Here is a 23,610-nt window from a genome sequence, read left to right as displayed (position 1 = left end):
TTCCTGGGGACCGTTGAATATTAATGTGCCTAGCTATCAGTATCAATCCATATCCGATTGGGTAATGCCTGCCTAATAGGGAAACACAATGCGACAATTATTCACTAGCGGTTCAACGTCCCCATTCACATGGCGGATGCCATTGGTGGCCATCTAATGGAATAGCTGGTTTTCTCGCGTCTATTTCTATTTCTATTATCCTCAGCCGTTGGATAGCGTTTGCACTATATTTCTAAATCATGGAGTGAGTCACGAATGGAGCCACTAAATTTTCGTGCGACTATTTAATTTGGCATCAAAATAGAAATGATTAAAATTATGGATACAAGAGCATAGATAGCAGTAAGGGATATAACAGTAAAAAAACATAAAATAAATAGGAAGAAATGGATTTATCTAATTTTTCCAAGTTAAGTCCAGCTCACAATGAGTTTAGATATGACACATGTACCACTCCAACAGAGTCAATGGTCAAATCAATGTTGACCGCATCTTTAGGAGATGCGGTGTACAGCGATGAATCAACTGAAGAATTGGAGGATAAAGTTGCAAAGTTGGCTGGAAAAGAAGCAGGCTTATTCTGTGTCAGTGGTACTATGGCAAATCAAATAGCAATTCGAGTTAACCTTAAGCAGCCACCGTATAGCATCCTTAGCGATAGTAGGGCCCATATTTATACCAGTGAAGCCGGAGGATTGGCTACCTTGTCACAAGTAATGCCACAGCCAGTATACCCAAAGAATGAAAAGTATTTGACCTTGGAAGACGATATTATTCCTAATTTTATTCCTGATGATGGAGAAATTCATGGAGCACCAACCAAAGTGATATCATTGGAAAATACGCTACATGGAATGATTTTTCCGATTTCTGAAATTAAAAAGATATCAGAATTTTGCCGCAAAAACGATGTGAAATTGCATATGGATGGTGCCCGATTATGGAACGCCTCGGTGGAGTCTGGTGTCTCTATTAAAGAGTATTGTTCATACTTTGATTCGGTTTATCTTTGTTTATCTAAGACACTTGGGGCTCCAATTGGTTCAGTCTTGGTATCGGATAAAAAATTTATCAATAAAGCAAATCACTTTAGGAAACAGTGTGGTGGTGGTATTAGACAATCTGGAATCATAGCTCGTATGGGTATTACAAGTATAGATGAGAACTTCTCAAAATTAAAGGCAACTCATGATAGAGCAAAAGAAGTAGGTAAATTATGTGAAGAACATGGAATTGCATTAGAGCATCCAGTGGAAACCAATTTCGTATTCATCGATCTCAAAAAGAACAACATGAGTGCAGTTAAGCTCAACGAAATTGCTCAGAAATATGGGATTAAACTCGATAATCATCGTGTTGTGTTTCACTATCAGATTTCTGAAGACTGTTTTCAAAAGTGTAAAAAGGTCATCTTGGAGTGCTATGAAGCAGCTAAGCAAGGAGAATCTGTTCCAGATGAAAAAGTAAGTTATTATAATATTAAGTCAAAGTAGATATTCTAATATTTAAATTATATATTTATGCTATTTATGCTATTTAAAAGTACATTCTAAATAAAACGCGAAAGCCATATCTCTAGAAGAAGAAAAAGGACAACCGAATGGAAGGGTAAGATTTCCAACTCTGTTCATGGTTACGTTATTTGAACATATATCAAAGTTCATAGTTTGCAATGGAGAAGTAAAATTAATCTTAGTTACAACTTCCTTAACGAAAGACATTCTTAATTTTTTGTCTGATGATTACAATTTTGAGGTTGCTTTGAGAAAGCTAAACCTCAAAGATCAGTTGAAAGTTAGGAATATCAAAGATGAGCGTAATAAATTCAGAGCTCTTGTTTCAAGGCTTTTTCAAAAATTAGTATTGAATTATTTGATATTTTCCCATCAGGTTATCAATAAAATTGGCAGTCAGCGATCTGCTTGGGAGGAGTTGAACTTTCGTTACAATGATTACGGAAAACCCCATTTCCCAGAGCAAGATGCGTTAAAAATACAGTTTAGCTTCAGCTCATCGAATGATGTCCTTTGCCTTCTTATAGAGCTAAACACTTTGGATCCGATAGGTATTGATTTATCGCATTCTGAGCAAGCAGCTATATCGTCTCTGAATTTCATCAGCCAATTTCGGCCTATATTTGGCTCTGCTGAGCTTCAGCAACTACAAGACATCCAGGATGAAAAATATAAATACTTGCTTTTCAATCAGATATGGACTCTCAAGGAGGCATTTGTCAAATATATTGGTAGTGGTTTAAATATTGACTTGTCTAAGTTTGAGTTCAACTTGAGGGATAGGCTAGCTGATAAAAGCGCAAAACCTATCACAAATAGCGATTCTTTTATAAAACGGTATGATGTTGAGTGGAAGAATGACATTGAAATTAGCGTTAATGGGTTAATCGAAAGTAATTGTCGCTTTTTAAAAACTCTTGACCTGATGGAAATCTTTTGCATGTCAAGTATTTTGAGAAATTCTAATGGGAATAATCTACCAGTAATAGCGTCAATAATAACTCGGAGGAAGTTTCAGCAGCCCACAGACTGCCTTGAAATAGATTTTCTCAGAGTTCTAGAGCATTTAGTAGATGACGATTAACTTATGATCAGAAGTCATTCAGATGGACAAGTATAGTTTCATAATAAGTGAAATACAACAAAGAAATGTATTAACAATCAAGAGACATAAATAGAATTTGATTTAGAAACGAATCTATACAAAATCAAGTTAAATTAACATTGAGCCTGCAATAAATCCAACGATAGCTACACCGTAACCAAATGGTGATGCATTGTTTGCAGCAGAGTCTGAACTTGAAGAGCTTGAGCCTGAAGATTCCGAAGAGCCGGAGTCATCACTTGAAGAAGAACCTGAGTCATCACTGGAAGATGAAGAATCTGAGTCATCACTGGAAGATGAAGAACCCGAATCGTCGGTTGAGCTAGCGTCATCGCTTGAGCTCGAGTCTCCTGAACTTGAATCATCACTAGACGAACTTGCATCATCACTTGAAGAACTAGCATCATCACTTGAAGAACTAGCATCATCACTTGAAGAACTAGCATCATCACTTGAAGAACTAGTGTCGTCGCTTGAAGAGCTAGCATCGTCGCTTGAAGAACTAGCATCATCGCTAGAAGAACTTGGGTCATCACTAGAAGAGCTGGAATCGTCGCTTGAAGAGCTAGAGTCATCTGCAGTGGCTGAAGAGTCATCTGAGCTATCTGCTCTTTTGACAATGACTTCAGCTTGTGCCTTATTTGGTGCTAAAGCTCTAGCATTGATTGAAGCTATGGTAGCAAGCAATAAAATCAAGGTATTGGCTCTCATTATGGTTTGTATTAGAGACTAATTTAAGGAATTGTTTGATGTAATGCTAACTAACAATTATATATGATATTTCAAAAAGCAGAAGTCTTAATTTATATTGAAGCATATATGTTACTTGCATTGTTGCTTCTACGTTTTTATGTGGCTGTTAACACCTCAGGTATTAAAAAGAACTATAATAGTTGTTGCTGTGCCTGGCAAAACGTGTAGTATAGTACTGTGTACCTACTTTAGCTATTCCTCGTGGCCATCTGAGGTTGCGTAACGAAGTCACAAATTCGCTTATTTGGGAAAATTTGCACTCTATACATGGACGAGCTACATATTTGCTATCAGGGCTTTATATTCTTTCGAACGCTATTTTAGATGTATCAGATATTTTTGATCCAGCGAATTTTGCTCAGAATTTGCAAGCTCAACGAGCGTTATGGTTAACTGAACCCCCTTTGAAAGAGTATTCAACTTCGGAGCACAAAGTGCGTTTTAGGCACATTTTAACTAAAAACCACATTTTTAAGTTGTACGCACGAATTATAGGCGAAATCGAGGTTCTGTAATTCCTGGGCATTAGGTAATGAGCTCAAAACTACAACTGTTTAATTTTTTTCGTAACCATTTGTTTTACCTTTCCCCCCACGGTCAATGTTATAGAATAAAAATATTATAATTTATGGCTGTGTGCTTTAGTCATTGATAGCAATATATGGATTGTCTTTACAGATACCACGTTGCTTCAGATAGTTATAGTCTCAAAGATGTTTGTAGCACTCAAGTATTTTTGAATAACTTGAGCAAAACAAGGTAATAAGAAATACAATAGAACCCCTGACTCTTCAAATAAATGTTCTCCTTTTGGAGTATCTTTCCTTTGACTTCTTCCCACTTTAACAAATTAAGTTAATGGAGGTCTAATAGCGTCAAGTTGCAAATGTCCTCTTTGATGTGGTGTTATGTACAGGACACATACTGACATTGAGAAAGTAGTAATCCGTCGTCACAGCTATGAGACTTCATAGGCACACAGACTCCGATATGGCGGGTGAAACGCTAGGTCCCTTACTTACAAATAAGCATGAAAAATATTTCAAATTTTGCTTACAGTCATTCCCGTCAAAGGTTCAATCAGAAGATGCTAATAAATTGGCATTGATTTATTTCTGCTTACATGGTTTGAGTTTATTGAATAAGCTCAACTTGTCTAGTAATGAGCAGAAGGACTACTCTGAATTTATATACAGCCATAAAATTGAAGATCCAAAACACGAAATTGAGTCTTTCAGATCATCGGGTACATTCAAGTTGCCATCTGTTACCGGTTCATACGATCTTCCTAATTTATCAGCCACATTTTTTGCATTGCTTAACTTATTAGCACTTGGTTCAGACTATTCAAAAACATTAGATAGAGAGAAAATAATGAAGTTTATTCTTACTTTACAGGTCAAGAAAGGAGAAGAAAAAGGTGCATTCAGAGCAGTTTTAGGACCAGATGGAGAACCGATTGGCGAAACGGATGTACGTTTTTGCTACATGGCTCTTGCAATTCGGAAATTGCTCAAGTATGATGAAATTCCTTCAAATGAACGAAAACATGATGTTAACACCAAAAGCTTGCAGGATTATATCTTGGATAGGTTAAATTTCGATGGCGGCTTTTCATCAAATCGCTGGACAGAATCTCAATCTGGCTTGACGTTTTGTTCACTTGCTTCACTCCGTTTAATAGATTACAATTTTGAGAATCAAAAATGGCCCAATCTTACAATTGATTGGCTAGTTCACCGCCAAGTCGATTATCCTAAAGATTTATATAATACAGAGTACGAGTATTACGACGATTTTGATATTGGAGGATTTAATGGTCGACCCAATAAGTTCTCCGACACTTGTTATGCATGGTGGGTTACAGGCAGTTTGAATATACTAGACCCTAAGAAGTTGAATTTATTGAACTTACCCAAGGCTGGTGCTTACCTTTTAAATCATACACAGAATAAGCTTGTGGGAGGTTTTGGTAAAAACGGAGAGTCATCGCCTGATCCTTTTCACACGTTTCTTGCTCTAGCTAGTCTATCATTGTGGAAGAATGTGTTGTCCTTTGAATTCCCGAATTCTGATCAAATTACTTCCGTAGACGGTGTTTTTGTCATTACAAAAGAATCAAAGGTGTTTTGGGAAGAAGTTGTCTGCTTTGCGTAATCTAGCTCTTTATTCTAAACTTTCCATAATGGCCCGCAAAAATCAGGAAAATACCTAGATATATACTGTATATAGAAAATCGACTCTCATATCCAAGTGTTAGGCAAAAGACTTAGCTCATTGAACTCTCCCTTTTCTTCCTTACTAACACATATTGGACCAGAATTCTAGAAATTCAATAATTTGGAGGAAGTAAGGACTAAGCAAGAAATCAGTTTCAGGCAATTTTCAAGTCCAATGAGCAACTCTGTCACTCCTGGAAATGAAGTCAAGAGGCCAAAAACATCTACTCACTTAATTGCAGGAGGAATGGCTGGTTTAGTCTCAGCAGTTGCCCTCCAGCCCTTTGACTTATTGAAAACAAGGTTACAACAGCAACAGCTGATTAATAAAAAATATCAGCCTACCATTTCCAAAGAATTAAAGAAATTGACGACGTTGAAAGATTTGTGGAGGGGTGTCCTTCCGTCAATGCTTAGAACTTCGATAGGATCTGGCCTTTACTTTACGATACTATCCAGCTTCAGGTCTCGGCTTGCAGCTTTGAAAACTAGCCAGGTTGCTTCGAAGTCGTCAATTCTTCCCCGACTATCACCAATGGAGAACCTTGCGACAGGATTTGTGGTTAGAGCAATAGTTGGGCTTATAACTATGCCAATTACAATCATGAAGACGAGGTTTGAGTCCAACATTTACAATTACAATTCAATGTATGAGGGAATTGAAAGTATCTATCTTAATGATGAGAAAAGTAGTAGAGGATCCATAAAAAATTTCTTTAGGGGTTCATTTGCAACTTTGGCTAGAGATTGTCCGTATGCTGGCCTTTATGTTTTATTCTATGAAAGTTTCAAAAACAATATTGTTCCTACTATTGTTATACCCCTCCACCAACATCTTATACCGGATTCTTCGTTGATTAATTCAACATCTGCCGTCTTGGCTGCTTCCACTGCCACAACAATTACCGCTCCATTCGATGCAATTAAAACACGTCTACAGCTTAATTCAAGCGATGCTCCGACTTCTGGAATTTGGAAAACAACGATCCAGTTGCTCAGAGAGAATGGAGGTATAAGAAATCTATTTAGAGGATTATCGTTAAGATTGGGTAGAAAGGGTATGAGTGCTGGTATTGTCTGGTGTATTTACGAAGAATTGATTAAAAAAGATACTCAGGAAATCCTTCTTCGTTCTGGAAGTAAAATTGCATAGAGAAATTCTTTCAGTAGAGCTCTTGTAAATATCTTCTTTCCATTTCTGTACATAACTAAATTTATTTGAGCCTCGGGAAAATATCGAGACCGCCCCTCATAGTAACTCATATTATTGAAAGCTATACAAACGAATAAAATATCTTAAAAGACTATAACACTTTGATTCTTCGACAAAATGAATGAAGATCTAATCAAGAGTGCTGTTGGTTTCTTGAAAGACCCCAACGTTGCATCGTCCCCTTTAACGAAGAAAGTTGAATTTTTGGAATCGAAAGGCTTAAATCAGAATGAAGTGGAGGAGGCATTGAGAAGAGCTAATGGAAGTGCTGGCGAGACTAATACGAGTACTGTCTCGAATGCATCATCTAATAATAATTCCCACACTCAAATGGCCGCTCCCCCGATTGATTACTATAATATATCTCCTCCAGACTTACCTGAGAGGTCATGGAAGGACTACTTCATCATGGCCACAGCAACAGCAGGCGTAAGTTATGGTTTATATCAGGTAATTTCAAGATATTTAGTACCTGCTATAATCCCTCCTTCTCAATCATCTATTGAGGAAGACAAGAATAGAATAGATGAAGAATTTATGAAGGTTGATAAGGTCTTGGAACAATTGACAAAGGAACAAGAAGAGGTCAAATCAGCTAACGAGCAAAAGTTGAAAGAAATTGATGTTGTTATTGACAACGTGAATGATTTCTTGAGTAAATATAACAAAGACAAACTTAAGTTCGATGATGATATGAGGCTCATGAAGTTGGAAATTGATAACTTAAAAAATAGCGTAGAGAAAAATCTGAATTTAACGAAGGAAAACTTGAGAGATGACTTACAAGATATTAACGAAGAATTAAACTCTTTAAAGCAGTTAATAAAAACAAGGGCCGAGAAAGGCGGGGATTCTTCTAATGTCAGAAAAATTGCACCAGTTTCGTCAATTCCTTCTGCATCTGAAATATTAAAGAAAGCGAAACCAAAGAATGATTCCATAAAATCATCTCCAGAATTTTCAGCTCCCACAACGTTTGAGAAAGTAACTGCTGCGGGGATACCTGAGTGGCAGATGAAACATAAGAGCCAGGAGGAGCAACAACAAAACCTGGAGCCTGCGAGTGGTGAAAAGACAGAAGAGTCCGAACAAAGCTTTAATGTTCAAACATCAGATCCAACCATTCCATCTTGGCAATTGAATTCGAACACTAATGATGATGACGTCGTAAAGGAAAGTATCAAGAATGTTGGAGTACCCTCTTGGCAGTTAAATAGTACCAGTACTTCAATTTAGCGAGATTCTTTGTTTTCTATTGTATCTTTTCTTTATAGAAATTCTCAGTTTTTAATGCTATACTTAGTTCCGTGCTATTAATTTTTATTTGGTGAGCGCGCTATGAAATCCTCGACGAGTCAACAAATATCAAAATTTAACATTTCTCTCCTCTTTATTCATAGAGATAAAATACTAATCCTAATTAAGAACACATCCTATAAAGTCGTGGATTTCTTGTTGTGTATCCTATTCAGATCTATTTGACGTTGCTGTTTCTTTCGCTTATTAATATAAAACAAAAACATCATAGTTATTGAAAAATTGATCTTCAATACTCGCTCGTTAAATATCTTTTATACTTGTTCATTTTTTAATTTCATTGGTCCTGGTTTCAGTTTTTGATTTGCTTTTGAGATTTGGGGTTCTTATATAAACTGAAGATTGATTTGGTTAAGTATCGTTTTATTTGTATTTGGTTTTGCAAAAAATATCAGTTAGGTTCTGTTTTAACTATTTATTGATTTTAAGAAAAAAGGAGTTTAAAATACTTGGATTTGATTTTAAAAATATTATGCATATATAGAAAGGATGTCAGTAACACAACCATCATCGCATGCGGCCGGAAGAAAAGATGAGAATGTCATCTACCCGAGGAGAGATTTAAACTCTATACCATTTGCTGAGCAGACAGAACTTATTAACAAGGTTTTATTGTCTGAGAAGAGTAGCAAGGTGAATTCATGTTTCACGGCTGAAAGTCGCTATGGTAATTTAAAGCATAGCCAGTCGAACAGAGCCAACGTGCAGTCAAGTGGTAATGCTCCGCTTCAGAAGCAACAAATTTACTCGCTTCACGAACAGTCTGTCAACCATCAAAGTGCACACCAGCTTGCTAGGCAACAAAGTCTTCAACAAATGCAGCAATATCAACAACAGCTTGCTTTAATGAATAATTCCTCTGGTTCTGTATTTGACGCCAATAACTATCATCAAAATTCTATTGATATGAAGAGCAAACACAACACGCTCCACGATGTCGAATCTATGCCGTCTCCGCTGATATACACATCAGTTGGAAAGGCATCGAACATATTTGAGCCATCAAACCTGACAGATTTGCGGTTCAATTATAATGCTTCTACTGGTTCACAGCTCAGTGGAAATAAGGCCTCCCCTCCAATATTTGATTTGTCTGACTCAAGGTCGTCCAATGTTCCTGTGTCTAGGTTGTCGAACAGCTCCACGAGTAGCTTCCTCGATTCCCCTAGTTTGTTACATAGTCTACCATCGAATAATTGGACCACATCAGGAAATTCAATCTGGGGGTCTTCAAACTCCCCGATGACTACACTGGAAGGCTCAGCTGGGCAGTCATTTGGGAAGCAAAGTGTAAGCAATCCACCCGCAGTGTTTGGGACATCGACCTTATGGTGATAATCTTTGCAACTTGTGTAGAAATCTGTTCACATAGCTAAAAGATAGTAATGGAAGATCTTCGATTAGATATATAACGTTTTTATTACATAATCATTTTAGTCAATATTGTAGTGGATTAGCTAAAAATACTTCCTCGCTCTTAAGTATGAGTTTAAACTAGGATCCAGCACAATTCTATAAAGTCCTCTTGGTAAGAAGCCCGGCTTATAGTGCTGCAGCAATGTCTACAATTGGCCTCGGAAAGCTTGTAAAACGAGCAGTTCTGAAGGGTATACCTCCCAAAGAGTTTATTTCTTTATACAAGCAGTTAAATGATGCGAGATCTATTAGTCCAAACGAATATCTCTCAGAATTACTAGATATTGACTCGAACAATACCACAGTGGCAATTAATAGACAAGCTTTATTCTGCATAGAGCTTTCTTTGAGCTCCATTGAGCAATTGAGCCTATTTTGGCTAAATCTAATAAAGCTTGATGACGCAAAGCAAATATTATTCTTGATCCAATTGAGTAAATATTTAAAGCATAATCACAAAAGTGTCACAAATAGTATTTTGATAGAGCTTATAAACAAGGAGCTTTTCAGCTACAGCATTTCAAAGCTTGAGGCTGAAAACAAGTCATTTTCGACAGAGGAGATAAACTCGTTTGTAGATCATGTTGTGTTTCTTTGGGGGCTCTTGTTCGATATCTTACCAGACTTATTCCAAACTGATACTGTGAAAAAAATACTTGTTTTGTCAAATAGTTTACCTAGGAATGAACAAACGAACTATATGACAATGAAATCGAAGAAATTGTTGAAAACTAGCGACATGAAGATAGAAATTTTATCCTCAAGTGAAAATTCAAATACAAAAAGCACTTATAGCCAGAAAAATATTTTCTCCTTGAATAATGATGGCAATTCAAAAGTACAGGAGTTTAAGAAACTATTTTGGGTTAGCTTTGCGATCAAATCTTGGCGGTTTGAAGATAATGATAAATTTTTGGACAGCTTCAAGAAAACAATTAATAGATTTGAGAATCTGCTGAATGAGTTATCACCTGAGCTTATAAGGCTCTTACTTAAAGCATCGGCATATGCTAAGGTATCGCACGAACCCGATTACGTATTATTTAACTACAAGAATTTCATTACATCAAGGTTGCCAATCTTATTATCCAAGCTTAATCAAAATGATAGTAAGAGAATAGAGAATGCAATCCATCTGGCATTTAAAGGCACTTCTGAGAGCACTCTTCAAATTATTTCTGATTTCAAGATTGCCGGGTTTCCTTGTACTGATCTAAGAAAAGCATTTATAAAAAGTTGTATTGCTAATGAACTAATACCTATTCATGCGAGATTGAACTTTTTTGCACAAGACGAAAGCATGTCTCAGCAGGCTTTAATACATGAGTTGAATCAGCATAAGTTGAATATTGACATTAAACATGAACTCAATGAGAAATTATTGGATGTGAATACTGAATTTACATCTTTAAGCGAATCAGGATTAGCAGAACTTATGGTTTCGCTTCCTAATATATTAGAGTTTCTGTATACAGATCAAAGTTCCTCTAGTGCAATCATCAGCGAAGTCATAGATAATTTAATTGCTGAAAGGGACAATGAAAAACTAACAAGGCTCTTATTATCGTTAAGCAGCAATACTGAGGTTTTGAAATTATATGTCTTCAACTGCAGGGGTGGGCCGTTTTTATTACTTAACAAATTGATCAACTACATAGATTTTGGAGAATTTGGGATAGATGATGAAGACAGCTCACAAGACCTGTTCTCTCATTTTGGAATTACGCTCTTGAGTATCATATCGTTGGTAGAGGTTTTTAAAATTGACTTCTCAAAATTCAGCATAAAAACTTCTTATGTTTCTGATTATTTGAATTCGTTCTATTATAGGTTGTGTGATAACTTGACCCTGTCGGAACCGAGCAATTTGTCAAATGATGAATCTACTATTATTGCTAATTACAATAGTTTGTTGAGTGATTGGATAGATGCGTTGTTTGACGATAATAATGATGGACTCTCAGACGACTTAATCAAATCAGTGAACGTTAAGCAAATATTTAAAATGATCCCAATCATTTACCAGCGATCAATAATTGCTACTAAAAGTGGCAAGATTGACTTCAAAATTTTAAGTAATGGACTTGACTATTTGAGTCAAGTTTTTCTAGTATCTTGTACCTTAAGCATCATAAGATGGTTAGTCTCCTCCATCTCCTTCAGTGAAAATAGTTCAAGCCTTACTTGTAAAATTTTATGTGAATTAATCATGTCTAACACTCCAAATGAAGATGATAATGAACTCAACAGTGAGTCTTATCTTGCATTTAAAATAGTTTTGAACTTGACCGGAATGGATATTTTGTCGACTTTAAGGAAGGCTCCTCAAGGATCTTCAGGTCCAGTCAGTGTCACAATTGATAGAGTCAATCGAGTCTTAGGGGATGGCCCCTCTTCAGGCCCACTAAAGAAGGTAAAGCTAAATTCCTCCTTAAACTTAGCAGAACAATTCAAAAACGAGCTAATAACCATTGTGCACAAAAATCAATTAGATTATCTGCTAATAATTAGGTTTCTTGAACTAAATGATTATGAATTGACTGATCTCATTATCGATCAAACTGTGAACTCACAAAAATCAAACAACGATGATCATAAGATTTTCATTCAATTATCAATATATCTCATTCTTCTTAACACGATCAGGTCAAACAATGATATCAGTTCTTGCAAAATGAAATTTGCTTCATCATCACATCAATATCTGAGCATTTTAGATGGCGCAATTACAAGTGATAAGGAATTTACGTTGACGTTGGATTTTCATTATTCGAGCATATTCAATGATCAAGGAACACAAGATGAAGAAAATGACGATCTCTTCAATGAAAATTCGTCGAAATTTTATCGGCAGGATGAAATCAGATCTCACTCAGCCCTTTCCTTCAGTTCGTTGTTCGACCTAATTGCAAGGACTGAGGTTTGTGAAAGCGAACGTGCAAATATAAACAGGGCATTGAAATCTATTAGGCAACTTTTAGTAGAAGAATTGGAGAAACTTGCAATTTGATGTGATTATTCAGAATTGTCAATTCGATCTTGTATGCTATATTCCATAATATGGAAGATAGAAATTTTGCAGCAACTCGTCCTTTAAAAATCTTGCTCCACCATTTAGCGGAAGTATTACTTCTGGCTCCCGAATAGAGAATGAACACCGATATGCTTTTCACTGTAGCATTTACATTACAATACTGATATTTTGAAAATTCATAGCTGTATATTACATAATTTATCGATCCATATCTTATTTACACTTTAGTTTCCAATGTTTTGTGAATGCCTTGTATCTCTTCTGTTACTTCACTGTCGGAAACAGTGTCAAGATTCGATTTAGGTCCCGAATAGACACGGTAGCCGAATCCATAGTAATATATGAGGGAAAGGAGCCACACTCCACCATTGATTACACAAGTATAATTCATCGTCTCCTTGTCGACTGCCTTATCGTCAGGAAACATAGACATTATTATAACGTAAACGACCCAAAATACTGTAGTTATATTAATTATCTTGGTTCCCACTTTTCCAAAGTGGAACGGTCCGAGGAGAAATCTTTCTTTTCCATATGGGAGCAACACCAAAAAGACTGGAAGACCCCACGCTAAAAGGTTTCCAGCAACCGCCAAAGAGAATAGCGCATTAGCAGCAGTCACATCGATTAATATCAATAACCCTAACACTAATGACAAAATTCCTCCGAAGATTGTTGCTCTAACGGGCACTGCGAGCCTTGGCTCAACGTATTTAATTATGTTGTAAATAATTGGTAAACCATCATCTCTTGCAAAGGCCCAAATCTGTCTAGAAGCGGCAGTCAAAATAGAACAACTCATCAAGTACTGCCCAACAGAAATAAGCAGCATGAAAGCAACTGCCCATCTCTTTCCCAATGCATCATATATTATTTGTGCCATTGCCAGTCCCGTGTCAGTCATAAGAATTCTTTCAACATTGCCGTCTTTGATAACAGCGCAGCATACAATACAGATACACCAGCCAACTATCCAACACACTGTTATACTTCCCATAATACCAATAGGGATACCTTTATTTGGATGGTTTAATTCTTCAGTTAAATGAATTACTGAGTCAAATGCACCAATTGTCCAAATTGCAGGCATCCAAGAGAGCATAAATGACCAGCCCTTGCTCCATGTCCTATAATTTTGTACCTCAGCGAAAATAAAATGAGCACTATTAAATGAAAAGCTGTTGGACACACCAATTGGGACAGCTATAAAAAAGAGGATGATGATAAACACATTGACACAAATTGAAACGCTTTGTAATGTCGCTGAATACTTTGTAGTGGCACAACAAACTCCTATGTTTGTTACCACACAAGCTGCAAAAACACCGTATAATTTTCCTTGAGTAATGTTGAAGTTTCCATCCATGTTAATATAAACGGCAGAGAGGACCTGACTTGCAAATCCATATGAAATCAGACAAAGACCACTACATAATGCCATTGTATTTGAACAACCCACCAAAAAACTCAAGGGAACACGGAATGAGTCTGGACAATAGTAATTGGTCCAGTAATACAATCCACCTGATGTTGGTAAAGATGTACCCAAAAAAGACATCAGAATACCAGTCGATAAAATAAAGATACCCGATAAAAACCAACCCCAAACGAGACCAGCAGGACCAGCTTCAAGTCCAGTGGCTAAGGTTGACGCAATACTGGGTAAGAGACCCATGATACTGAAAGCGATACCTGCAAATGTTAGTACTGAGCTTATTTTAATAAACAATAAACATCTCTTAGTTTTACATACCAAAAGCCTGAAGATTTGAATAGTGTCTTCTTAACTCTTGCTTGTATCCAATTTCTGCCAAAAGTTCAACTTCGTTGGCAGCATGTAAAGGGTCTACTGCCCTCACCTCTGAACGATGCGAAGCGATATGGCTCATATGCATGCTAGCATGAGACTTGATGTCTGTAAGCACATTGCCTGAGCCAATAGATTTGACAGTTTGGAGTGGATTTCTTGCGGTCCCCATGATACTTGTCTACAGTAGTTGAAGAACGACTCTCTTTCAAGTTTATAGTTTATATACTATATGTACCTCTTGTTCCCTGCGCATGTCACCCAAGCGGTTGCCCTTTTCGGATTGATAACAAAAGCGATAACAAAAGCCGTTTACAAAGGTGTGCGCATTTACGGAATCGAATCAGAACAATCAGATTGCGGGCAGATTTTGATATAATTATTGAGCCGCCCTCAGGTATCTGCTATCTCGTTATAATAATATGCCTCGGAGATTGGCAAAGACTTATCGAAAACTCTATGATGTGAACAGCTCATAAGGATCTCATCTACAGACAGTGTTAATAGAGACTAGGCCAAACGAATTTAGAGTCACTTTTGACGAGCACACTTACATTAGAGAACCTGCAATTGAAAAAAAAAAACCCTTACACCTTAAATAGGGAAAACTTCACTCTAAATGGAACCAACTGCAGATAGAAGCAAATAAGATTTATGTTCTAGTTTGACCTATCAGAAATTCACGGGAGGATGTCTTTCCGCAACGCTGATCTCGATCCCGGGAGGAGATTCTTGGTCAGCACAACATTAAAAAGCCACAAAAAACTTGCCCTTTTGAGATATAGATTGGAAATCACAACAAAGGAAAACTTAGCAATGAAATGGGTATTCCAGAATGTTTTTGCTAGAATGGTTCGGATGGTTGCAAAAGGCAAGATGTGACGATCAAGTCTAAACTTCATCTCTGGTGATAAAAGGACGTGCATGGCAAAATCGCGTACGCGTATTATTAAGCCCTGTATTGAAAGAACTTCTCTTGCAATAGTAAAAACGTAGGAGCTTAAGAGATCAGGTACAACAAAGAGTAATTCTAGCGCTATGTCCCAAACGAAGAGACATTTTGAGGCGATTCACCAGGACCAAGCTCATTCGCTTCCTGCTGCAACTGAATCGTTGACTACGTCTCAAGTTGAGTTGACAGATTCTCATAAAGAGATTTTGAAGAAACTCAAGAGACCATCAGCGGAAGATGGGCCTTCACAATTTGAAAGGGAATTGCTTAATATGACGCAGCATGCTGGTGAGTTTGCTGAAGAGGGAGATCAAAGTTGGAGTCGTCCTTCTCTTTCTGCTGACTTTTATTCTGGTAACAAGGATGTGGTATTTCAACAACTAGATGCTGAGGAAACCACGATGGGAGACAATACGATCGCCAAATTTTTTGGAGTGACAGAGGAAGGTCATTCTGTTTTATGTAACGTTGCTGGGTTTTTGCATTACTTTTATGTTCCCGTACCGAAGGGCTTTATTAGGGATCATCATTTAGTGAAATTTATTAATTACATTAAGACCAACTATGATGGTGTTCATGATATAGACATAAAGTTTAAGGAGTCCATATGGGGATACAACAAGAAGATCAAAACACCTTTTTTCAAGGTAGTTGTCAATAATAGTAGAAATATTACAAAGTTGAGGACAGCATTTGAAAGAGGAGAGATCAGGTTTGAGAATCTCTTCCCAGATCAAAATGTATCATATGATAATATAAATTATTTACTTAGATTGATGGTAGATTGCAAGATCACTGGAATGTCTTGGATTACTTTACCCAAAGGCAAATACGAAATGGTGAAGGATCACCTTAAAATTTCGACATGTCAGATCGAGTGTACGATCAATTATAAGGATTTAGTCTCTCATGCATCTGAGGGCAAGTGGTTAAAAATGGCACCGCTTCGTATACTTTCCTTTGATATAGAATGTGCGGGGAGAAAAGGGATATTTCCTGAGGCTGAACATGATCCTGTAATCCAAATTGCTAACGTAGTTCTGAAATTTGGAGAATCAAGACCTTTTGTCAGAAACGTCTTCACAGTTGATACTTGTTCTTCAATAATTGGATCTCAAATATTTGAGCACAAAACAGAAGAAGAAATGCTAATGCATTGGAAAGACTTTCTTGTGAAGGTCGATCCTGATGTTATCATAGGTTATAATACTGCCAATTTTGATTTTCCTTATCTTTTGGATAGATCTAAAGCATTAGGTTTGTCTAAATTTCCGTTTTTTGGAAGATTAAAATCAGTAAGAAACGAAGCCAAAGATTCGTTCTTCAGCTCTAGAGCTTATGGTACTCGTGAAAACAAGGTAGTTAATATTGATGGTAGAATGCAGTTAGACCTATTGCAATTCATTCAAAGGGAGTATAAATTGAGATCTTACACGTTGAATTCTGTGTCTGCGTACTTTTTGGGTGAACAGAAAGAAGATGTCCAGCATTCTATAATTACAGACTTGCAAGCAGGTAGCAAAGAAACGAGGCGACGCTTGGCCGTATATTGTTTGAAAGATGCATATTTACCATTAAGGCTATTGGAAAAGTTGATGTGTCTTGTTAATTACACAGAGATGGCTAGGGTAACAGGGGTTCCATTTTCTTACCTTTTAGCAAGAGGTCAACAAATAAAGGTTATATCTCAGCTCTTCAGGAAATGCTTGGAAGATGATATTGTAATACCTAATATGAAAAGCGAAGGCGGCAACGAAGAATACGAAGGAGCTACTGTGATTGAACCCGTGAGAGGCTATTATGATGTTCCTATAGCCACATTAGATTTCAGTTCATTGTATCCTTCCATCATGATGGCGCATAATTTGTGCTACACAACTCTTTTGAATCCTCAAACGATTAAAGCTTTTAACCTTACTGATGACGACTATACGAAGACCCCTAATGGTGATTATTTTATTAAGGAAAATAAGAGGAAAGGTATTTTGCCAACTATATTAAATGAATTATTGACAGCTAGGAAAAAGGCGAAAGCAGACTTGAAAAAGGAAAGCGATCCTTTCAAGCGGGATGTTTTGAATGGAAGACAACTTGCACTAAAAATATCGGCAAATTCAGTGTACGGATTCACAGGTGCAACTGTCGGAAAGCTTCCGTGTCTTGCCATTTCTTCGTCTGTTACAGCATTTGGAAGAGAAATGATCGAAAAAACCAAAAATGAAGTACAAGAATGTTATTCTATAAAAAATGGGCATCCATACGATGCGGAAGTCATATATGGCGATACGGATTCAGTCATGGTGAAATTTGGCTATCAGGATTTAGCGACTTGTATGAAACTTGGAGAAGAGGCAGCGAGATTTGTTTCAACTAAATTTAAGGACCCTATAAAGTTGGAGTTTGAAAAGGTTTATTTTCCATATTTGTTGATTAACAAAAAGAGGTATGCTGGTTTATATTGGACAGGAACAGAAAATTTCGATAAAATGGATACTAAAGGTATAGAAACAGTGAGAAGAGATAATTGTAGATTGGTTCAAAATGTTATTACAAAGGTCTTACAGTTCATTTTGGAAGACCGAGATGTACAAAAGGCACAAAGATTCGTAAAGCAAACTATTGCTGACCTTCTTCAAAATAGAATAGACTTGTCGCAATTAGTAATCACCAAAGCCTATTCAAAGCAAGACTATGCTGCTAAACAAGCTCATATTGAATTAGCAGAGAGAATGAGAAAAAGAGACGCAGGTTCTGCGCCAACTCTAGGTGATAGAGTAGCCTATGTCATCATAAAAAATTCTTCCAGTGACAAAAATTATGACAAATCTGAAGATCCTTTGTACGTGTTGGAGCATTCATTGCCCATAGACGTTAAATATTATTTGGATAATCAATTAACGAAGCCATTAGAGAGGATTTTTTTGCCAATTTTAGGTGAAGCGAAGACTAAGGAATTATTAGCAGGTGCTCATACAAGAACTATTAAAATGTCAGCTCCAAAAATGGGAGGCTTGATGAAGTTTGCTAAAAAGGCAGAACTTTGTAAAAATTGCAAAACTCCTTTAAAATCAAATAATAAAGGTGCTTTATGTCCAAATTGCATCCAAGAAGCTCCTAAATTGTACGGTGATGCGCTATCTCAAATGAATTATTTAGAGAACAAGTTCTCACGTTTGTGGACTGAGTGTCAGAGATGTCAAGGCTCTTTGCATCAAGAAGTTTTATGTTCCAACAAAGATTGCCCCATTTTTTATATGAGAAAGAAAGCTCAGAAGGATGTACATCAACAAGCTTTGGAGCTCGTGAAGTGGGAACACACAATGTGGTGAGCTTTCGGGTTTTACGATTTTGAGGAACTAAACTTCAGTCGTTTATGTAAATATATAACTTACTAAATCTTAGTTTAAAGATTTTATAGTTGGTCTTTCGCTGCCATCCACTAATTCATATTACGACACCTAATAGAAACCACAGGAAAATCAATCCGAGCCACAAAGGGGGTTTGTCTCTATTCTGCCAACTCCAGTTCCATCGATGACTTGGATGGAATTGCACTCTCAGTAACTGATCTAGTATTCATAGACAATTGACCAGGTCGGCCATTTCCCAAATGTTCATTAGAATCCAAACGTCTGATCTCTGGGCTCATAGGGTCGAGCAAGGACTCAGACAGATCAGTCACAGGTGCTGAATGAACAGAAATATCAGTCGTATCTTTTATAGGCGAGCTCGAATGAATTTCGATCACTCTACTATTTCTTGGACTTGTGCCGATGTTCGTCAACAAATTATGGTTGTTTTTAATTGATCCTTTCTTCAAGTTTTTAGCAAAGTCCGATGTCCTATTACTGTTGTTTTGTTTTGACAATTCTTTTAGTTGTCTGATATTGTGGATACACTTACTGATAGTCTGCATGAGTAATTTAGGTTTCAATGGTTTTGAGACATAATCATCCATTCCTTTTGCTAATGACCGTTCTCTATCACCCAACATAGCGTGTGCCGTTAATGCGATGATGGGTGTTCTAAATGTTAATGAATCAATTGGATTTGACTTCTTTTCCCACTGCCTTATTTTTTCTGTAGCTTCAAAACCACCCATAACTGGCATCTGGACATCCATCAATACAACATCATATCTATTCTTCTTAATCGCTTCATATGCCTCTAATCCATTCTCTACTACTTCCACCTGATGGCCCTGTTTTTCCAAGATCCGGACCGCTAATTTTTGATTGACCAAGTTATCTTCAGCCAACAAAACCTTGTAGCTAACAGATTCGTCTGTATTCTGAGATATAGATCTAGATTCTAGTGCCGGTATTATAGCACTTGCAAGATCACTGATTGTACATGGTGTGTTACCGTAAGAAGAAATGCCTAGATCAATGCACACCCTCATATTAAGTTCTGGAATTGAATGATGTAATAATACTAAAGGAATGTATTTCACTTCCGGTAGAAGCCTCAAATTTTTAGCGGTTTCAATCGAATCAATCATTATGGTGTCATATTTGACAGGCTCCGTAAGGTTAGCATCAGCAATATTATGCACGATAATTGGTTGCAACCCTAATTCAATGATGCCATTTTTAATGTCTTCTAATTCATTTTCAGCATGTTCCGTTGATATGAAAAGGATATAATGGGAACTGAATGGAAGGAGTTGCTCTGTTTGCCTTGTATATCTAATACTCGAAGGAGAAACACTCACAGTAAAGTAGAAGTTTGAACCCTCGCCATAGTCCGACGTAACCCAGATTTCTCCACCCATCAAGTGAATAAGCTGCTTTGAAATTGACAAACCGAGACCTGTCCCTCCAAATTTTCTCGTAGTAGATCCGTCAGCTTGGCAAAATGTATCAAATATTAAACCTAACTTGTCTTTCTCAATACCGATACCCGTATCACTAACACAAAATTCTAAAAGTAATTTACGATTGTCTTCAGCCACTTTATCAGACTTTTTCACACTCACAGTCACCTTTCCTTGCTTGGTAAATTTTATTGCATTTCCAGCTAAATTCAATATAACTTGCCTTAATCTAAATGAATCACCAATCAAATTATCAGGGAAAGAGGAATCACACTGATATTTTAAATCCAAAGATTTCTCAATAGCCTTTACCGCTAATGTCTTTAAAGCGCCGAATACTGTGCCTCTTAATGAAAAATCTATCTGTTCAACTGTCATTCTGTTTGCCTCAATTTTCGAGATATCCAAAATATCGTCTATAATTGTCAATAAAGAGTTTGCCAAGTTATGAACAATCGAGAGCATTTCTCTTTGGTACTGAGTTAGCTCGGTGTCCAAAGAGAGCTGTGTCATACCAATTATACCATTTAGCGGAGTTCTTATTTCATGGGACATATTAGCTAAGAATTCTGATTTAGCGCTGTTAGCCAACTCTGCTGCTTCCCTTGCAGCTGTATTTCTTTGAATAGATTCTCTTAAATTCAAAACCATTTGATTAATCTTTGTTTTCAAAGCGTCCATTTCACCAGAAGCTTCGACAGTAATAAATCTTGTGAAGTCGCCATCAGTAGCAGCTGCTGTAATCTGAGCAAAAGCCCTAACTTGGGAAGTTAAATTAGATGCCATTGTATTGACATTAGACGTGATCTCTTTCCATAATCCATCTACATCGCTCACTTGAGCCTGAATTCCTAATTTACCATTAATACCGACGTCTCGTGCAACCTTCGAGACCTCAGATGCGAAAAGTTGTAATGAGTCAACCATCTTATTGATGGTATTCTTTAGCTGCAAAATTTCACCTTGGGCATGCACATCAATCTTTTGAGATAAATCACCATGAGCAACAGCAGTTGTAACAGTCGCAATGGAACGCACTTGATTCGTCAAATTAGTTGCCATCAAGTTCACGTTTTCAGTCACCGCCTTCCATGCTCCTTCGACATCTTGAACATTAGCTTGGCCCCCTAAAATACCTAGAGTACCGACTTCCCTAGATAGAGTGGTAACCTCCAAAGCAAAATTCTGCAATCGATCCACCATCTGGTTAATTGTCAATTTCAAGTTTAAAATCTCTCCTTTACAATCAGCAGTAACTTTCTTAGACAAGTCACCTTTTGCAACTGCTGTGGTAACGTTGGCTATGTTTCTCACTTGAGTAGTTAAATTAAGGGCCATTGCATTTACATTATCAGTTAATTCTTCCCATATACCTTCGACATTATCGATCAAAGCTTGGCCACCTAAAATACCCAAAACTCCAACATCTCTTGCCACTTTGGATACTTCAAATGCAAATTTTCGTAATTGGTCTACCATTGTATTGATCGTCATTTGTAACTGTAAAATTTCTCCTTGAGCATGAACGTTAATCTTTCTGGATAAATCGCCTCTTGCGACTGCTCTTGTAACGTCTGCAATTTCTCTCACTTGGTTTGTTAAATTGAGAGCCATAATGTTAACATTATCAGTCAAGGAACGCCAAATACCCACGGACCCCTCATTCTTCGCTTGTCCTCCTAATTCTCCGTTTGCAACTTCTGTTGCAACCTTTGTGACTTCGTTTGCAAATGCCTGTAATTGATCCATCATTGTATTGATAGTAATTTTGACTTTTAAGATCTCTGGATCGGATTCTACCGTGTGAATTTCAACTTTTTTTGACAAATCACCCATAGCAACAGAAATAACAACTGTGCCTATTTCACTCAAAGCTTGCTTAAATGCTTTATTTGCACCCTTGGATGTATCCAAATCTTCCTGTAGTTGATGTAATCTTGAATCCTGCTTCCTAATATGCTTCGCAAGATCATTTCTTAATAAATCTGATTTTTGTTTGAATAGATCAGGATTCTCTAGAATCCTAAGTAATTCTTGGGAATCCATAGCTTGAATTGGGTCTAATTTCCTTTTCTTGCCTGATCCCGAAATCTCTAACTGCAATTTGTTAATCGTTGGCTATTTATGAATAAAACTTTAAAGAACAATGTTGACAAACAACAATAAAGGTCACCAATTTTATCTGTAATAGTCGACAAATAAATCAAATTATCTATGTGAGTTAAGATGTGATTACCAGCTTAAATGTCTGCTCAAAAATATATTTGTTATGATATTGGCCCCCTATATCTAAACTTCACTAAATATCCTTTCTCGCCCTATGGTGTTGCACTCTTCTATCACTCGACTAGCACCTTCTTAGGTATCGGTGTCTTGTTCAATATCAAATTTACAAGATCAGATCTCTCCTTTTTGATTTGCCGATGATACTATTAATCAAGATTACGACAATAAAAATATTTCACACGCGGGAGAGCCTACCTTTCTACTTAAAAATAGATATTATCTACCCAAGCTTAGGAAAAAAAAGCTGTCCACGAACAAAACAAACCTACGAGATTAGACACGGACAATGTCGCAAATTACCGCGATGACCAGATTGCTCTACAAAGATATGACCTTCCATAGTTTCAGGACCAATCGTAAGAGGAAGGAGAGAGGGAGGAGTACAGTCAGCCTCAAGAAAAATAATAAAGTGTCATAATCCGTAGCGGATTGTCTGGCTGATGGGTACTCGGTGCAGAACAACAGCAGAAAAGGAGTACAATAGAAGAAAGGACTAATGTGGCAACAACAATTTACTTTCGGTGCATCGCGAAGTCGAACATTAAAGACAGTTAACGGAAACAATTATGAGCTCCATGACATTAAGTAAATCTTAACCTAATGTATAATTGACGTTGCAAATATTTCGAATATCGAAAACATGTTTGACGACGTTTTTTTGCGTGCTGAACACGCAAAATCGTAGACGAGACAACCATGTGGTAAATACAATTATGCCTGGCCAAGGTATCAACGGTAGCTCAAAACATTGTTGCAGGTGGCCGTTTCAAGTTCGAAGTGCACATAGACAGCCGAATTACGTAAATCCGACTGAGGTTTTATACAGTGTGATTGTTCATGAGTTATCTTTGTTCTTGTAGATGTAAAAGAGAGGATTTCTCGTATTTCGCACACCTCAAGTATAATAGGTTTCATGTGAATTACGATTCAAAAGTCGCTTGCACAGTACTTTTTATCACAGAAATACATTTGTATCAATGAATAAGCTTGAGTGATTGGCTGGACAACTGATGTCATATAATGATTTTATTATGGGGATATTAAAACATATGCGATGACCAGTGGGTATGAAGAGAAGAAAAGCCATTATATTACTAGTAGAGATTTGCAAGGTTTAGCAGCAGGAACGGTAAAGTAACTCCGTATATATGTTCGCTTAAGCTACACGAAATGTGAGG

General features: G+C 37.0%; 12 protein-coding genes across 12 annotated transcripts; 8 read left to right on the top strand and 4 right to left on the bottom strand.

Moving 5' to 3' along the window:
• Nucleotides 1-386: 386 nt before the first annotated feature.
• Nucleotides 387-1,493, top strand: PRCAT00000425001 (threonine aldolase; the record flags this gene model as incomplete). Its single annotated transcript, XM_062954266.1, has 1 exon — nucleotides 387-1,493. The coding sequence occupies one exon, from the start codon at nucleotides 387-389 to the stop codon at nucleotides 1,491-1,493; it is 1,107 nt and encodes a 368-aa protein (XP_062807269.1).
• Nucleotides 1,494-1,629: 136 nt separating this feature from the next.
• On the top strand, nucleotides 1,630-2,598 carry LYS5 (holo-[acyl-carrier-protein] synthase; the record flags this gene model as incomplete). Its single annotated transcript, XM_062954255.1, has 1 exon — nucleotides 1,630-2,598. One exon carries the CDS (start codon nucleotides 1,630-1,632, stop codon nucleotides 2,596-2,598), a length of 969 nt encoding a protein of 322 aa, XP_062807268.1.
• Nucleotides 2,599-2,727: 129 nt separating this feature from the next.
• On the bottom strand, nucleotides 2,728-3,330 carry PGA39 (Pga39p; the record flags this gene model as incomplete). Its single annotated transcript, XM_062954244.1, has 1 exon — nucleotides 2,728-3,330. One exon carries the CDS (start codon nucleotides 3,328-3,330, stop codon nucleotides 2,728-2,730), a length of 603 nt encoding a protein of 200 aa, XP_062807267.1.
• Nucleotides 3,331-4,332: 1,002 nt separating this feature from the next.
• CDC43 (protein geranylgeranyltransferase type I subunit) lies at nucleotides 4,333-5,529 on the top strand (the record flags this gene model as incomplete). Its single annotated transcript, XM_062954233.1, has 1 exon — nucleotides 4,333-5,529. The coding sequence occupies one exon, from the start codon at nucleotides 4,333-4,335 to the stop codon at nucleotides 5,527-5,529; it is 1,197 nt and encodes a 398-aa protein (XP_062807266.1).
• A 237-nt stretch (nucleotides 5,530-5,766) lies between these two features.
• PRCAT00000421001 (uncharacterized protein) lies at nucleotides 5,767-6,744 on the top strand (the record flags this gene model as incomplete). The annotated part of the gene is made up of 1 exon (XM_062954221.1): nucleotides 5,767-6,744. The coding sequence occupies one exon, from the start codon at nucleotides 5,767-5,769 to the stop codon at nucleotides 6,742-6,744; it is 978 nt and encodes a 325-aa protein (XP_062807265.1).
• Nucleotides 6,745-6,921: 177 nt separating this feature from the next.
• PEX14 (Pex14p) lies at nucleotides 6,922-8,040 on the top strand (the record flags this gene model as incomplete). The annotated part of the gene is made up of 1 exon (XM_062954210.1): nucleotides 6,922-8,040. One exon carries the CDS (start codon nucleotides 6,922-6,924, stop codon nucleotides 8,038-8,040), a length of 1,119 nt encoding a protein of 372 aa, XP_062807264.1.
• A 570-nt stretch (nucleotides 8,041-8,610) lies between these two features.
• PRCAT00000419001 (uncharacterized protein) lies at nucleotides 8,611-9,456 on the top strand (the record flags this gene model as incomplete). The annotated part of the gene is made up of 1 exon (XM_062954199.1): nucleotides 8,611-9,456. The coding sequence occupies one exon, from the start codon at nucleotides 8,611-8,613 to the stop codon at nucleotides 9,454-9,456; it is 846 nt and encodes a 281-aa protein (XP_062807263.1).
• Nucleotides 9,457-9,679: 223 nt separating this feature from the next.
• On the top strand, nucleotides 9,680-12,547 carry MED5 (Med5p; the record flags this gene model as incomplete). Its single annotated transcript, XM_062954188.1, has 1 exon — nucleotides 9,680-12,547. One exon carries the CDS (start codon nucleotides 9,680-9,682, stop codon nucleotides 12,545-12,547), a length of 2,868 nt encoding a protein of 955 aa, XP_062807262.1.
• A 241-nt stretch (nucleotides 12,548-12,788) lies between these two features.
• Nucleotides 12,789-14,246, bottom strand: PRCAT00000417001 (uncharacterized protein; the record flags this gene model as incomplete). The annotated part of the gene is made up of 1 exon (XM_062954177.1): nucleotides 12,789-14,246. One exon carries the CDS (start codon nucleotides 14,244-14,246, stop codon nucleotides 12,789-12,791), a length of 1,458 nt encoding a protein of 485 aa, XP_062807261.1.
• A 70-nt stretch (nucleotides 14,247-14,316) lies between these two features.
• PRCAT00000416001 (uncharacterized protein) lies at nucleotides 14,317-14,550 on the bottom strand (the record flags this gene model as incomplete). The annotated part of the gene is made up of 1 exon (XM_062954166.1): nucleotides 14,317-14,550. The coding sequence occupies one exon, from the start codon at nucleotides 14,548-14,550 to the stop codon at nucleotides 14,317-14,319; it is 234 nt and encodes a 77-aa protein (XP_062807260.1).
• An 866-nt stretch (nucleotides 14,551-15,416) lies between these two features.
• POL3 (DNA-directed DNA polymerase delta) lies at nucleotides 15,417-18,659 on the top strand (the record flags this gene model as incomplete). Its single annotated transcript, XM_062954155.1, has 1 exon — nucleotides 15,417-18,659. The coding sequence occupies one exon, from the start codon at nucleotides 15,417-15,419 to the stop codon at nucleotides 18,657-18,659; it is 3,243 nt and encodes a 1,080-aa protein (XP_062807259.1).
• A 179-nt stretch (nucleotides 18,660-18,838) lies between these two features.
• NIK1 (Nik1p) lies at nucleotides 18,839-22,192 on the bottom strand (the record flags this gene model as incomplete). The annotated part of the gene is made up of 1 exon (XM_062954144.1): nucleotides 18,839-22,192. The coding sequence occupies one exon, from the start codon at nucleotides 22,190-22,192 to the stop codon at nucleotides 18,839-18,841; it is 3,354 nt and encodes a 1,117-aa protein (XP_062807258.1).
• Between the last annotated feature and the right edge of the window lie 1,418 nt (nucleotides 22,193-23,610).

Source organism: Priceomyces carsonii, assembly GCF_900007245.1.
Source record: "Priceomyces carsonii strain CBS4050 genome assembly, scaffold: Debaryomyces_carsonii_scaffold_1, whole genome shotgun sequence".
In the NCBI taxonomy this organism is placed as follows: domain Eukaryota; kingdom Fungi; phylum Ascomycota; class Pichiomycetes; order Serinales; family Debaryomycetaceae; genus Priceomyces; species Priceomyces carsonii.
Note: the sequence above shows the minus strand (reverse complement) of the source record. Positions and strands in the feature narration are given on the sequence as shown.